The following is a 16,649-nucleotide window of genomic DNA, read 5'->3' as shown; positions in this document are numbered from 1 at the left end:
AAGCGAGATGCTAACGGTCTAATCAGATTCAATGAACTATGCTAAGCTATGCTAAAAGTGGTAAACAGTGAGAGACCCGGAGATCGGCTGAATGGATTCGAAAATGGTAAAACTCAACAGTTTAACTAAAAATGAGCCTATTTTCAAAAAAAGTGGATTGTTCCTTTAAATACTCGGTAACAGCCACCGCAGTATCATTTGGTCGCAAAATGACTTGCTTTAAATGACCGTCGCTTGCAACTTGAAAAAAGAAATGGCTGTATCGTGGCCAGTAGACAAGGTATAGACTCATTGGTAGACAAGGAGCGGATCCACGCCAGTAAAGGCAGCGCAACTATATGATCAGTCTATACGCACTTTGAAGCGGTACTAAACTGCAGTGGAAAAGCAAACCGAAAGTAAAGCTAGCCGAGCCAAGTAATACCACACAGTGGAAAAGCGTCATAACTATTGATCAGCGAACTTACATAGACTGCACTCATTTGGTAAACGGAAACTGCTTGACGAGCGAGAACCAATGAGGTTCATTCTTGCGTGTCACACCAGGACGTTTGAGCTTCATTAATTAATGACATAATTTCCATTTTGGGGAGAATTAACCCTTTAAGTGCAGGATATATCACTCACGTAGGTCTTGGGTTGCCTTTGGCTTCACACTTGAACAGGAACTTCTCATCAAATGGCAAGGTAATGAGAGAGCCCGAGGTCTGAGCGGTGATGGTCGGCAGCTGCTCCACTACAGGAAACAGGATCATAGGATAAAAGAGCTGTTGAGATTGTCATTTATGCTAAAAGGAAGCTTCTTTCTGGAAGAGTTTACCAGATAATAACATGTAATGGTGTTGAGTAATGACCATAGCCTCAAGTTGAAGTTGCACTTATAAGAGCAAGCATACGAAAGCAATTTAACTGTCCTGGTTCTTACCGTGAGGAGGGAAATAAAGACCAAAGGTAGTAGAGAAGAAGGCCGACAGGAGCCCGACACTTAGGCTCCTGAGCCCCCTCATCCCAGCCAGCAGATAAGGACAAAGGTGAAGGAAACGCCGAAAACACCCTTGGTAAGTTGTTCTTTTAGCAAGAGCTCTTCACTGACTCCTCCAAGGAAAAGATCTAAAGAGACATAAATGACTACAAGAGTCAGAACAGAGAACAAATTGTCATAAATCCTTCTACAGTGAAACTGAGAGGAGATTTAGCAAGCTGTTTTCTTTGAAGTTTGCTTTGTAGTCTTAAGTGTTTTGCAGTATTTTGGATATAGCAGATAGAACCTTTTAAAACATTTTCACCTCAAAAGTGAGATTATATTGATACAAGTCATCAACACAGACTGCAATAAAATCCAGGAACTAGGTTAATGACTTTTTGTTTTTGTCCTATGTATTTATTTATTTAAAAATACATTAAACATACAATTCATGTAGGGCTGTCAAACGATTAATCACGATGAATCGCATACAAAATAAAAGTTTGAGTTTGCCTAATATATGTGGGTGTACTGTGTCTAATTATTATGTATATATAAATACAAACACATTCATGTTTATATTTGAGAAATATTTACAAGTATATGTATTTATTTATATTTTTATATAATTTACATTATATATAAATAATTTTTTTTGTACATAAATAACATATTTCTCTTAAATATATGCATTAATTTGTGTGTATTTATACATATTATTTACAAACATTACTCACACATATATTATGCAAACTCAAACTTTTATTTTGTATGCGATTAATCGCGATTAATTGTTTGACAGCCCTAAATTCATGCATACAATGCAACACCTAGTGTTTTTAATTTCTGTATTAAAATCAATTTTGATATTTTTTGGGCAAAAATGCCAGGTTGATACAACAAGATATCTTAATTAATGAACAAAATGCCCCATTAAAAGAATAAAATATTTGAAAAGAAAACCTCATTAAGAAGCATAGCATAATACTTTTTTTTTTTTTCTTTTCTTCATGTGCAGGGTTGCAGGGTGTTTTGTTTCTTAAAATATCACAAAATTTGACCATTTTATGACTAGATGATGTTAGTTTGGGTTGTAAAATGTGATGTGGAGCAGGTGTAGACAGTCACTTGCTTCATTCCTGCATGAATATGCCTTTGAACGAATCAGCTAAATGACTCAGTGACTCACTCATGACTGACTGACTCACTCAATACAATGACTTTCCGCCAGCTATGTGCCCTTATCACATTTCCGGTGAACGGGAGATGAGAGGAAATATAATTTTTGATTCCCATTAGCTCTAATAGCAAACGAAAAAAATAGTGTTTCCACTCATAGCATTTTATGCAATTACAATCACAGTATAAATGCATTCACGACACCTCTGAGCTGCATTAAACAGTCTGTCCAAATGTATGTAAAAACACTACAAATGCAGCTTTTGTGCCATTGAATTTATTGTTTATTGAATTAGGGAAAAAAGTCCTGAAAATCAATTTAGGGGGGCAAAAATCGCCCCTTCATGGAAAATTAAATTCTTTCACTGCTGTGAGCCAACCATGCACAACAAATATGAAGAATATGAAAATTTTAAAATCAGCTGTCCACAACATGTCTCAACCAGTTAAGGTACCAGCTCAGAGAACACTCAGCAAAATATTGTCAAATTATTATCAAATTCCAAGAAAATTTTGAGATATCATTTTTTTTTTTTCTGTCAGTATTGCACACCCCTATACACTCACATGCAGGGCCTAAAATGAACTCAAGCACCAAATGAGCATAAACATAATGCTGTTGGTGAGTATATGAAACAGTGTCAGTCACCAGATGGCCGTTAACATTTTTATGAATTCTAGCAATGCAATGTTGTGACAACATTGTGAACAACACTCGGGACAGATGACAGGCCAGTGCTGCATCATCACGAAAGCACAAGATGCAGAAGGGAACTCAATTCCCAGAAAGCCCCGCCTCAGACAGCACACAAATACTGAATTGAGTTCTCTTTCACGACTTCTTATGCTTGAACAGACATCAACATCAACATCAACATCGTTTCTTAAACAGAAATAAAACACGTGTATCAGTATATTGGATCAGTGCATTTGGTCTTAAAATGAGAGCAGCCTAATATTTCTGCCGCTGTCTGTGTTTAAAATTTTAATCAAACAACAAAAAGATAAAGAACAATCACTCACTGCTCTTGACTGAATAACTTTTGTAACTTCAGTAAGGATTAATCTATGTTTCATGGCTGGTAAAAAATATTTATGTCCAGTAAATTTTCTTAAGTCACCAGTCATTGGCAGGTTAGGTTTAGGCCCTGCTCACATGTACTGAAAATGTGTTATTTATTTTTACTTGTTTACACCACATGACACTGTCAGAGTCATTAAATATAAACTTCTCTTGAAAATGCTAAAAGGTTTAAAATGACATGAACTGGGGAGTTAACGTTAATAGCTTCAAAAAAGCTTCAGAAAATATGAACTTTACAGCATGTGCAAAGTCAAGACACAAAGGTTCCAAGGCTAAAATGAAAGACATCAGCTGAGAAAAGAATTCCACGTTGTTTATTTCGCTGACTTGTGTGCCTTGTTTGCCTTCACGCCTCCATGAAGGCCGATGAACCGTGAGCATGCTCGCGCCACAGGCTCATTCCACACAATATCGTTCACACTCACAAGATGCACAGAGTTAAGCCGCCTCCACAAATGATCAGCATCAACCCAGATTAACTCTCCTTATCTCAGAGTGGCCAGAGGTGATAGAATCTCACATTCTTGCCCCTGGCTCATAATTTTTGAGGTCTTCCCCTTTGTCATGAAGAGCAATTCTTGAGCAATCAAAACACCTAGACGAACTTGAGGAATGAGCACACTATATGCACTAACAACAGTGATGCCCTGAACTGCTGAGATTTTACAAAAGGTGAAAATGTGCCCTCAGAATGATAACGGTTCTGTACAAAAATTTCAAGGACTCATAAGCTTAGATGAATACTTATGAAATAAAAACTGTAATAAATTACCATGCAGCCACATTTAATAATAATACAAATAATAATAATAATAATATATTTATCTGATTTTAAACATTTTTAAATGTTGCAATTTTAGGCAGCTATAATGAGCTATAAACCCTAAAATCCCATATATTTTCATAATGACTGTACCGGGGAGTGTTTCAGTCACGCTGGAGACTCATTTGTGAAATTATTAAAATGATAGCTCCAAGATGTAAATTGTACTGCGCTAAAAGCAAAATAATATATGACCTTAAAGGGTTAGTTCACCCAAAAATGAAAATTCTGTCATTTATTACTCACCCTCATGCCGTTCCACACCCGTAAGACCTCCGTTCATCATCAGAACGCAAATTAAGATATTTTAGTTGAAATCCGATGGCTCCGTGAGGCCTTCATAGGGAGCAATGACATTTCCTCTCTCAAGATCCATTAATGTACTAAAAACATATTTAAATCAGTTCATGTGAGTACAGTGGTTCAATATTAATATTATAAAGCGACGAGAATATTTTTGGAGCGCCAAAAAAACAAAATAACGACTTATATAGTGATGTACGATTTCAAAACACTGCTTCAGGAAGCTTCGGAGCATAAATGAATCAGTGTGTCGAATCTGCTGTTCGGAGCGCTAAAGTCACGTGATTTCAGCTGTTGGCAGTTTGACACGCGATCTGAATCATGATTCGATACACTGATTCATTTATGCTCCGAAGCTTCCTGAAGCAGTGTTTTAAAATCGGCCATCACTAAATAAGTCGTTATTTTGGGGTTTTTTGGCGCACCAAAAATATTCTCATCGCTTTATAATATTAATATTGAACCACTGAACTCACATAAACTGATTTAAATATGTTTTTAGTACATTAATGGAGCTTGAGAGAGGAAATGTCATTGCTGGCCTATGAAGGCCTCACTGAGCCATTGGATTTCATCAAAAATATCTTAATTTGTGTTCTGAAGATGAACGAAGGACTTACGGGTGTGGAACGACATGAGGGTGAGTAATTAAATGACAGAATTTTCATTTTTGGGTGAACTAACCCTTTAAGGAAATGACAAATGGTGCATCATTTCCTGGTTTAGTTATTTTGAATAAGAGCACATTCAAAAGTTTGGGAAGATTCTTTTGAATATTTTTTAAGTCATGAAATCATTTTGATTCATTCTTATGCTCATCAAGCAATATTGTAATATTGTGAAATATTATTACAATTTAAAATACTTTTTAAAAACAGTTGTGCTGCTTAATTTTTTATACTTTTTCTTTTTTCTTTGATGAACAAATGTTCAAAAGAACAGCATTTATTTGAAATAGAAATATTCTATAACATTATAAATGTCTTTACTGTCACTTTTAATAAATTTAATGCATCCTTGCTGAATAAAAGTATAAAAAAAATAAAATAAAAAAAAAAACGTACTGATCCCAAATAGTAGTACTGAATGACAGTGTATTAGTGGGATCCATAAGCAGGCTTTTATTAGAATCGTGGTCAAACAGGCAATGTTCAGACACCAGCAAACGCAGTAACGGAGAGCAGATACAGTCATGGTTGATAAACAGGCTGTAGATTGGGGCAGGTGGAGAACAATCACAGATCAGAAACAAAGCAAATAGTCCAAAAGGCAGGCAGCAGAGAATCATAAACAGGGAACGAACTGGGTCACAACAGGCAGGCAAAACAGGAATAAACACTCAGAAATGCAAACCGGAGTAATACAAGACCTCACAAAGAGGATTGGTGAAGAGACAGAGTTTATATAGGCCAGGAAATGAGCTGCAGCTGAGAAACATAATCAGTGCCAGGTACGGGGCTGATGGGAAATGTAGTGTGTAAGCATAAGAGTCATTATTTGGGTGAGGGAGCCCTCTGATGGCCAGAGGAGGGAATCATGGAGTTTGTGTCTGTGACAGTATGTACTTTAATGTAATTATATATAATATAGATATATAATCCTGTGAAAATGTGAATATTTTTAACAAAATAAGAGAGATTCATACAAAATGCATGTTATTTTTTTGTTTAGTACTGTCCTGAGTAAGATATTTTGCATAAAAGATGTTTATATTAATAATATGGGTTCTTAATACTGTGTGTGGTTACCTGGATGATCCATGACTGTTTTTATGTTTTGTGATGGTTGTTCATGAGTCTCTTGTTTGTCCTGAGCAGTTAAACTGAGCTCTGTTCTTCAGAAAAATCCTCCAGCTCCTGCAGATTCATCAGTTTTCAAGCATTTTTGCATATTTGAACCCTTTCCATTGACTGTATGATTTTCAGATCCATCTTTTCACACTGAGGACAATTGAGGGACTCAAACACAACTATTAAAAAAGGTTCAAACATTCACTGATGCTCCAGAAGGAAACACGATGCATTAAGAGTCAGGGGGTGAAAACTTTTGAACAGGATGAAGATTTTTCTTATTTTTTTGAAATATCATTGCTTTTCAATTTAGTACTGCCCTTCGGAAGCAACAGAAGATACGTTGCATGTTTCCCAAAAGAAAAATTAAGTACAATTTACCTTGATATTCAAATTCAAAAAATTTCACCCCTCGGATCTTAATGCATCGTGTTTCCTTCTGGAGCATCAGTGAACCCTAGTGAAAAAAAAGTATACTTTATTGTATTTTACATATATTCCCCTTTTCTATAGTACACTGCAAATATACTAACAAAAAATGTACTATCATTAAATATATAAAAAGTATATTAGTATCATATTTTCACAATGCAACTTTTAACACACTTTAAAATAATTGTACTTTAGTATATTTTCTAAAAATATATTTTAGAAAAATATACTTGAAGTGTAAGTTCAGTTTATTTTTTAAAAGTGTATTTATTTGCACTTTATAAAAATATATTTGAGGTATATTTTAACAGTGTGCTGAAAATGATCATTGTAACAATGCACTGAAAGTATATTTAAAAAATACATTATTTAATATCCTGAAGTTGTAGTGTATCTAATGTTAAATTTGAGTATATTTTTTAAGTTTACTTCTTCATCCTTGGAATTCATTATATTACTTGTGCTATTTATTTCAGTATGACTAATGCATTACAAGCCCATTTAGTATATGCAGTGTAGCCTATACAATTTCCAAATATGTGTAAATGTTTAAGTTTACACTGGCAGAATCATTTTACAATCGTACACACAAATCTATATTAAACAACACACCAGCAGCACAAGTAATGCGAAAAAATATGTCGAGTGGTTAAACTTATCGGAATTCAAATGTCTCTTCAACTTGGTCTGTGACCAATCAGATTTTGTTGCTCACTGCCTTCAGAGCCAATCAGAGCTGCTGACGTCACGGTCGTCGTCTGAATCCCCTCGCTCAGTCACTCAGGTGAAGTATATTGTCGCAATGTATAATTTATTTAATAAAACACTGAAAGCGCAATATATCGCTCAATCTTGGGGATTCTGACCAGTTCAATCAAGTGACATCGCAGCCTGACCGTGATGGCGACGACAACCGGCTAATCTAATGGCCTACGCGATCCTGAAAGAACCGGAGAAAAGTGCTGCTATTGGGAGGTGAGTTGTAGTCTACCAGTTAACAAACTTTATTTTATTTTCTTTAACAAACGGAGAGCGATATTTCAGCTTGATATCTCCTTTTTGAGTTTGTGTGTGGTGGTTTATGGCACATGTTTGTATGCAGCACCAAAACATTCATATGATTGGTCAAATCGGCCCGTATTCTGTACGATATTAATTCATAAAGTGTTTTATGCTTGACTATGTACCGAAAACAATATCGACATGCCATACTGATACAGTTCCCTGCTGCTAATCCTCATTTACTGTTCAGAAATAGCATTGGTTCAATGTAGGATTTAGACAGACTATTGTAAACGTGAATAAAGTGTTGAACATGCTGTCTTATATCTTTGGTATATTCTGTCAACAGATGCTGTTCTTCACGAGTCTCTGCGGTCATCATTGTGCCATCAGACACAATGAGAAGCTCATCAGAAAATGGAATATAATGTGTAATTTGTATTTGTGTATAGAGGGTCACCATGGTCCAATATTTTTTTTTCTTTAATGAAAAACATGGTAAGTTTTGCTGAATCTAAGTTTAAATAAAAACTATTCGATTTGTCAATGAAATATGTCTCTTCATTAGTGACGTTGTTACATTTTATTTATTTTAATGGCCTTGAAAACAAATGCATTCAACTTTGGGAAAATGTGTTAAACTGTATTTAAATAGTAGCACAACTGTATTGTGTGAGATTATGTAATTCAAAGCACAGTAGTCAACATTTGAAGTGGATCAAAAAAGTTAGGACAACTTTGATTAAAGGTTTTGATCCGCTTCAAATGTTGACTATATTATACAAAGTAGAAGTAATAACAAAGTGTATTGTTATTGACTGCAAAGTGTGTAATGTTTAATATTTGGAATAAGCCAAAGGTACTGAGCATACAGTATATACTATTACCTGTAAAATAATATATTCAGTGTATATTGCTTGTGCTTTGTAATGTACTTAAATCACAAATAAAGTGTACTCATAACAGAAATAAAGTATACTTATAACACAAATAAAAGTATACTTATAACACAAATAAAGTATACTTATAATGCAAAGTATATTATAACAAAAAAATTATACTTTTAACACAAATGAAGTATACTTATAACACAAATTAAGTACACTTTAATATCACAAATCAAGCATGTAATTAGTCCCTACACAGACATATACTTAAAGTGTACTAAGTATACTTGAAGTTGTTCCAATTTAGTACACATAAGTATACTAAATATACTTAAAGTTGTATTTTAATACTACTTAATTTCAACTTAAATATACTTAGTACAAAATTAGTTGTTTCAAAATAGCACACTTTAAATGAACTAATCATTAACACACTTGAAATATACTAATAATTAGTCTTGCTGCAAGTATACTTAGTATACTTTTTTTTCACTAGGGAATGTTTGAACCTTTTTTAATAGTTGTGTTTGAGTCCCTCAGTTGTCCTCAGTGTGAAAAGACGGATCTCAAAATCACATAGTCACTGCTGGAAAGGGTTCAAATATGCAAAAAATCCTTGAAAACCAAAGAATCTGCAGGACCTGGAGGATATTTCTGAAATACCAATGGTTCACAAACTTTGAATGGGGCCATTTTAATAAATTCTGCTCTTAACAATGAGATTATGTGGTTTTTTATAATCAATTAACATTGCTTTTGTCATTGTTTTTACAAAATGGACAAAATTTGTCACCAAAAAGTCATTTAGTAAAACCAAATTTGGTTTTACCGAATGACACTTTTGGTTATACCGAATGACGATATTTTCAATCAATGCTAACAGGCTGATATCTAGCTAGCTAACAAAAGCTTTGACAATCAAACATTTTATATTTAGTACAAGTTTTTAAAATATTACAACATTTTCCATGTTTTATAGCGGTTGCACCGAATGACCTGATGTTTCGGGACATGCATATGAGCAAGAGAAAACATGAATTTTACAAATAGTTAAGAGAGAGTTAGTTACTTTGCTTCAAGACCATGTGGTCCTTTGCAGGTGTCTGAATGATGTCACATCCTGTCACATGATATTGACTGCATGACTTGATCTAAAATGGTCCCTTTATATTGGTTACTCTGAATGATTAATGAAATTAACACAGCACAGCGTCCCTCAATGAAATTCATTTTTAGTACATTTTTCTTTAAATGATAACAACCAATTAGAAAGGTCAGAAAGTACCAGTAAGGTTTGGAGTCTCATAATTTAAAGGTGGGACGTCCTGTTCTGAAAGTAACGACTTCTACTTATTTAAAACGCATAATTTAAAAAATATGTGTGTGTGTATGAAGGTGTAGAGAAGCGATTTTGCACAGAAATATGTTGTTGCCGATAAGGGGTGAGGAGGTGATACCTCACATTGGCAACAATTATAAAAAGGGAAGATCATGCCAGAATAAAAAAATACAGCAGAGAAGAAGTATTTCATAGAGTGAAATCATTGAAGTACATTATATTGCATTTTAAGATATTTTAATCACAAATGAAATGGCTGTATTGGCCTTTGGACGTTTTTTTTTTTAATTAAAATGTTCCCAAATGAACCAAAAAATTATGTGGAATGACCTTTTGAAACTTTAAAATCAACGACTTCTACGCATAATTTTAATAAGATTTTGCTTTGGCCTTTGGACAAAAAAATTACCCGTCATGACACTGACCCATATATATAAAAGTATTAGCATTTGCATACATTTCTTATTTTATTAGGTCTTGTTTTACACAAGTCATGACGCATCAGTCTTCAATAGAAAGAAATCTATTTTAACATTCTCAATATATGTAAGGACAAGGGAATAAAAAATCAACATTTTTAGCCCTGTTGAATTCCAATGTTGTATCTAGTCAATAGCAAACCTTTGACCTGCAAATCTCGTTGCTTAAAGAGATGTAGTCCGATGACCTCTGCAGACCCTAACAAGTGCCTGATGCTTCTTAAGACAACATGGAGTAAACTTCTGACCCCATTCACAAGCATAAATCCATAAAACCACTGCAAGCTATAATTCTGCCAGAAATGTCACATTTAAATCTATCATCTGCAACAGCACCAAATACATCCACTGCAAATCATACTGTAATTATTTGCAGATCTATTTCGCATGAACAAATTAAAAATATGTGCAGCAAGTTCATCAAACAATGAGCCTGAGTAAGATAAACTCACTGAAACACATGACTGGATACATCATCCATTAATCCCGGAGGCTGGATATAGAGAACGATATCCTTGACTAACATCAGAGAGAACTGCTGAGGCTCACGGTTACACCTTTCTCATTTGCTTCACTGTCACCACACAACTGCACACTTTAATCCATTAAACAAATAGCCAACTAAACAGAACAAGGAAACCCTGTACTTACTTACAAGTCACACTCAAACACATGCAGTCAAGACAGTAATTCCAAGAGGCAGAAGTGATAGTATTAAACTGCGTTCAGACTGAGCATCCAAACTCTCAGCATGCTCCTCTAATTCCTACACACACACACACACACACACACACACACACACACACACACACACAGAACAGAGAGAGAGAGCGAGAGAGTCCAAAAACATACCCCGGCACTCCAGTAAAGCACTAAAGGGGATTCAGTGAAGAGACATATGTCGGCAAAGCCTCTCGCCGGGATACGAGGCTTGCTAAACCTTTGACAAAGATTCAAATAAAGCTTGATCTGCCGAGCTATTCACAAACCATTAAAGAATGGTCCGGGAAGTGCTGGAATTCCTGCCTACACAACTCCACGCCTGGAGATGACATGAAAACACAGTAGCCTGAAGAGACTTTGACACTGAGCTATTTGATTGAAAACGAACCTTGGAATCGTTTTATTATTCTATAATCATTAGTAAACAGGAAAGAGTGGTTTGATAAGCAGGCAAGTAGGAAACTGCTTTGATTAGTGATAGCGTGTAGAGTGTCAACAGTAAAAATCCTCTTAGTATAATGAAGACTATTGTCTTAATTCCTAATGCTGTCTTATAGGGTCGGCAGATGCATGTTGATTGTGTCGTGCTGAGACGAAACAATTGTTTCTTGATAAAAAAAGCATGTGTTGAAAGTCACAATCATATAAGGCTATTTTATGTTTATGTTCCATTTGATGACTAATGAGTGGAGTATAATAATTTTTTTTAGTGCTTTGTGTCATTTTGTGGTCTGTTTGACTTAATGTAAACCTATTGTACTTAATGCTTTTGTACCACCATATGGCATGTAGAAAGTGCAAACAAGGTGAAGGACACACTCACTTACAGTATGCATCAGTACAGCTGAACATATATAATGCAACAACACATGACCCTCGACTGTGAACTGTACACACGAAGCAAGCAAAGTGTACACAATGGACAAACTTTATATGACATTCTACACTTTGCATATAGGGTGTACACTGCAATGTAAACATTACACGGATAAGTGCACCTTACAGCTACTGTAAAAAAGTATTTTCATGATTTATATCATAACATTTTTTCTTTTGTCAAATCAACTTAGATAATTAATATAGTTCAGATAACATAATATTTTGAGTTTCTGTTTAACGCATTAATGCATTTTTTTTTTTTTTTTTTTTTTTTAATTTTCAGGCAACCAGGTAACTTAATTTTATAAGTTAAACCAACAACTCTTTTTACAGCATAGCAAAAGTTATTGTAGTAACAAGGAGGAAACAATTGTGAGATATTGATTTTATACAACAGTTCAATAAACAAAAAGCTGATTTTGAGTAACTTTCTGTAAGCTTTACAATATAGATACAGTATTGCCAGTTATTTTGTTTTTGCACCAAATTGTTCCAAATGAAGAAACAGTGAAACCACTGCAACATACAGCAGTAGTGTTTCGTTCCTGAGTGATTCAGTGTTCTTATTTAACAAAATGGTTGGGTAAATGATTCAAATGACTCACTCATAAAGAGTCTTGTTGCCACTTAATGGTGTTTTGAAGTAACCTGCAGAAAGAGTCACTTAAAAATCCACACCAATAATAAACACTGACATACTGTTTGGAAAAACATAAGAAATGATGGATGGATGGATGATGGTTAAAGAAATGATGGATGGATGGATGGATGGATGGATGGATGGATGGATGGATGGATGGATGGATGAAGAAATGATGGATGGATGGATGGATGGATGGATGGATGAAGAAATGATGGATGGATGGATAAATGGATGGATGAATGGATAAGGAAATGATGGATAGATGGATGGATGGATGGATGGATGGATGAAGAAATGATGGATGGATGGATGGATGAAGAAATGATAGATGGATGGATGGATGGATGATGGATGGATGGATGGATGGATGAAGAAATGATGGATGGATGGATGGATGGATAAATGGATGGATGAATGGATAAGGAAATGATGGATAGATGGATGGATGGATGATGGATTGATTGATTGATTGATTGATTGATTGATTGATTGATTGATTGATTGATTGATTGATAAAGAAATGATGGATGGATGGATGGATGGATAAATGGTTAAAGAAATTATGGATGGATGGATGGATGGATGGATGATGGTTAAAGAAATTATGGATGGATGGATGGATGGATGGATGGATGGATGGATAAAAAATTGGTGTAGAAACAATTTTCATTCAGAAATTTCCAGTAAAATTCACAATTACAAATAAATAACAAGAAACATTAAATTAAGCTATAGATTTTGAAATAGAAAAACTAAAATAGAATTTTCTTGTCAAATGTACTCCAGTAATTTTTGTTTTATTTACAGCAAAATAGCATTAGATAGATTGTCTCCTACATGACATCTTTTAATGATGAGCAGATGTTCAAATAAAATTAAGACAAGTCTCTCATTAAGTGGCCAGTAATATCATGCCAGCATACTATCTCTGAATTCCAAAGACTTGACAACTTCAACATGTTCATAGCATGCCAGTCCCTGCAAACAAAGCACATCCTGCCGTGACAGCTGTCTTTTGACCTTTGTCTACAGCAAACATGCTCTTTAATTCCTCATGATTCACAAACAAAACATAACTCTTTTCCTGTGATCTGGATCTTTTACGACATCATCAAAACATTTAGACTAGACTAACAAAGCTTTAAAAATGCCAGAGAGGAAGCAAAGACAATCCAAGCAGCCTGGAAAGACAACTAATTAGCACTGACACAGAAACATTCATTCACAGTGGAAGCCACAACATACAAGTACCTGTAATTATAGAAGCAGGTATGTCGACCCACTGAAAACCTGTACGCAAGACATACACCTGTCACACATGAAACCATTTATGGGAGATTCGTCATGTTGGCTGGTTTTGCTTGTGAAAAGTTTGAGGCATTTTAGACAAGTTACAACCCATGCGAGTATTCCCACTCTCTCTCCCTTTTCCTTTCGGTCTGTCTCTCACTAATATATATGGACATGTAAGCCACAAAAGTTTGGGGTCAGTAAGATTATTTTAATGTTCTTATATTCACCAAAGCGGAATTAATCTGATCAAAAATACATTAAAAATTGTTACAATTTTTTTTTTTTACAATTTAAAATAACTGTTTTCCATATTATTTGAATATATTTAAAATTCACTTTATTCCTGTGATGGTAAAGCGGAATTTTCAGCATCATTATTCCATTCTCCACTGTCACACGATCCTTTAGAAATCATTTTTAATTTGAATAATTTTTAATAATAATTTTATTTTAATAATATGCTGATTTGATGCTCAAGAAACAGTTGTGTTGCTTAATATTTATGTGGAAACAATACATTTTTTCAACAATCTTTGATGAATAGAAAGTCAATAGAAATCTTTTGTAACAATATAAATGTTTTACTGTCACTTTTGATCAATTTAATGCATTCATGCTGAATAAAAGTATTAATTTATTTAGTAAAAAACCATACTGACCACAAACTTTTGAATGGTAGTGTCATTACATTATAGTTATATAACAAAATACCAAACTAAGTGCTTTTTATTTTAAATAAAGACAACCACACTTTTCAATCAAAACAATTTACAAAATTTGTTATAGGATTTAAATGCGAAAAATAGACCTACTTTTTAAGATGAAGACAAAACTTTCTGATTTTGAGTAATTAATGGATTCATTATCAATGTCATAGTTAATATTGTAAAGAACTGTGTAAACTGATTTCAAACATCCACTAAAATCACCTTGAGAACAGATGGTTAACAGTAAATTAAATAATTATGCTAACTTGCCTTTTCTTAGCTAATTTTAGTTTACATAATTTGTTTGCAGACACACACATTTTGTAAACTACATTTGTAAAGTGTATAAGCTTACATATACAAATACTTCTGTGTACAAACAAATGCAAACAAATCAAAAACTAATTAGCAGACCTTGCAGATATTGTTCATCAACTGTCAAAGCAAATCAGTCACGAATCCTGCGTACGTGCAGCTCCAAACTTTTACAGCATTTCTCCTGAAGCACAGAGGTGTTGAAATGCACACACAAATATGTTTGTGTGTGCATGTATGTATATGCAAAATGTTCAGAATCTAACATATAGAAATCATTTGCATGTTTCAACATGCAAATGATTTCTATATGTTAGATTCCGAACATTTTTTGGTTAACCTTTTACATTCTTTCAGGCATCTATGCATCTGTATAATCGGCATGTGCTTGTTTATTTCCAAAATTCCAAAGTTGACATACCATAAGTGTCATAGCACAGTTTCACAAAAAAAAAAAAAAAAAAAAAAACCTAAAATACATACTTTCTGTATAGTAAGCAAAAAATATATTTATACAATAAAATAACAATTCTAGGAACTGCATTAAAAAAGACACTCTTACCTTCAGACACTCTCCTCCTCTCACGCTACTGTCCCTCTCACCTGCACCAAAACACTGAGATCAAACAAGCTTGAACTCACTCACTGGAACACAAACACTCATGTACATTAATCCAGACCTCTGACAACTCACAGGAAAGCTAGAACCAGTAATACCAGAAGTAGGGAGGTGACTTGAGGGCTAAACAAACACAGAGGCATAGCAAGTCAATGTAAAGCGTGTGGCTACCTATCCTGTTTCTAGAAAGAATACCACGGAATCACAAAGCGCTATAGTGGGTTACATAATAGAGAAGCATTTAGAATACAAAAGTCCATTTCATTCATTTTCATTAAGTCTGACATGACCAGTGCAACTTTATCCAAAAACATTAATGGCTTTCTCTGTCTTATAATGGAATTACAATAATAATTATAATGGTTTACTGTCGGGTTGGGAGGCCAAACATCCCAATTTCATGAGGTGTGTCCTATTATCCCATCAATTGGCTAAAAAAATACAATATTTCCCAGATGTTAGGCACACTGTCCATCTAAATATAATAATACGAAGAGAACACAGCCCCCCCCCCCAAAAAAAACCTAGTTCAGTTCCTCTGAAACCCTCCACCTCCCCAGCACCACCTGCCTAGATCTGCTACGGGATTTATGTATGCCTATTTATGCAGTAGCAGCATATCTTAAGGCCCGTTCACACCAAGAACAATAACTATAAAAGTATATTTGCGTTCACACCAACGAACGATAACGGTCTGTTTATTCTAAGCTCACGCGCTGTGGTTTCAAAGTGTGTACAACATGTTTTTGCTGTACTTGTTGCATTTACACGGCTTTAACCAGCAGATGTCTTCAGATGTCTTCATGTTTCGAGTGAATAGCTAGTGTAATTGATCTAATCTAACAGTGAGTTTAGGTGACAACGTCAATATAGCGAAATATAAAAACAACGCTGAGTCTTTTTACTGCAACTTCAAAGGAAGCAAGACAATGCTGTCGAAACAAGCACTGAGGTAATTTTATGTTACACAGTTTGCTAGCCTGGCATAATGATCTCATCATTAATACTTCTCACCATTTATTCCGAAGGTATGGCCGATTGTTTGTATCCATTTTCTTTAAAGTATCCTTGAATAAGTGGTTTGACTTGTCAAACAGTGGTGGCGAATAACTTCTCCGCAATGATGTCTGCCATTTTAAATGCGCGAGCCCTAAATAAGAATAAATTCTGAATGTCTGTCAGTGTTTT

General features: G+C 34.6%; 1 protein-coding gene across 16 annotated transcripts in view; it reads right to left on the bottom strand.

The window, feature by feature from the left end:
* The window catches only part of chl1a (cell adhesion molecule L1-like a), an 88,580-nt gene that overhangs the window by 48,948 nt on the left and 22,983 nt on the right, over nucleotides 1–16,649 (bottom strand). For 5 of the 16 annotated variants that reach the window (XR_007182949.1, XM_048178100.1, XM_048178099.1 and 2 more), the window contains exons 1-3: nucleotides 15,405–15,561; nucleotides 926–1,110; nucleotides 628–736 (exon numbers count right to left, since the gene is read on the bottom strand). Coding sequence is in view for 15 of the 16 variants with exons in the window: in XM_048178100.1 (XP_048034057.1) it covers nucleotides 628–736; nucleotides 926–1,007 (191 nt within the window). In the remaining variant the exon portion in view is untranslated. Of the gene's footprint in view, nucleotides 1–627; nucleotides 737–925; nucleotides 1,129–10,937; nucleotides 11,020–15,404; nucleotides 15,565–16,649 lie in introns of those variants that run through there. The other 11 variants (XM_048178091.1, XM_048178096.1, XM_048178097.1 and 8 more) reach the window with 8 other exon arrangements.

The sequence above is a fragment of the Megalobrama amblycephala genome, linkage group LG24, assembly GCF_018812025.1.
Source record: "Megalobrama amblycephala isolate DHTTF-2021 linkage group LG24, ASM1881202v1, whole genome shotgun sequence".
NCBI classification, from domain to species: domain Eukaryota; kingdom Metazoa; phylum Chordata; class Actinopteri; order Cypriniformes; family Xenocyprididae; genus Megalobrama; species Megalobrama amblycephala.
Note: the sequence above shows the minus strand (reverse complement) of the source record. Positions and strands in the feature narration are given on the sequence as shown.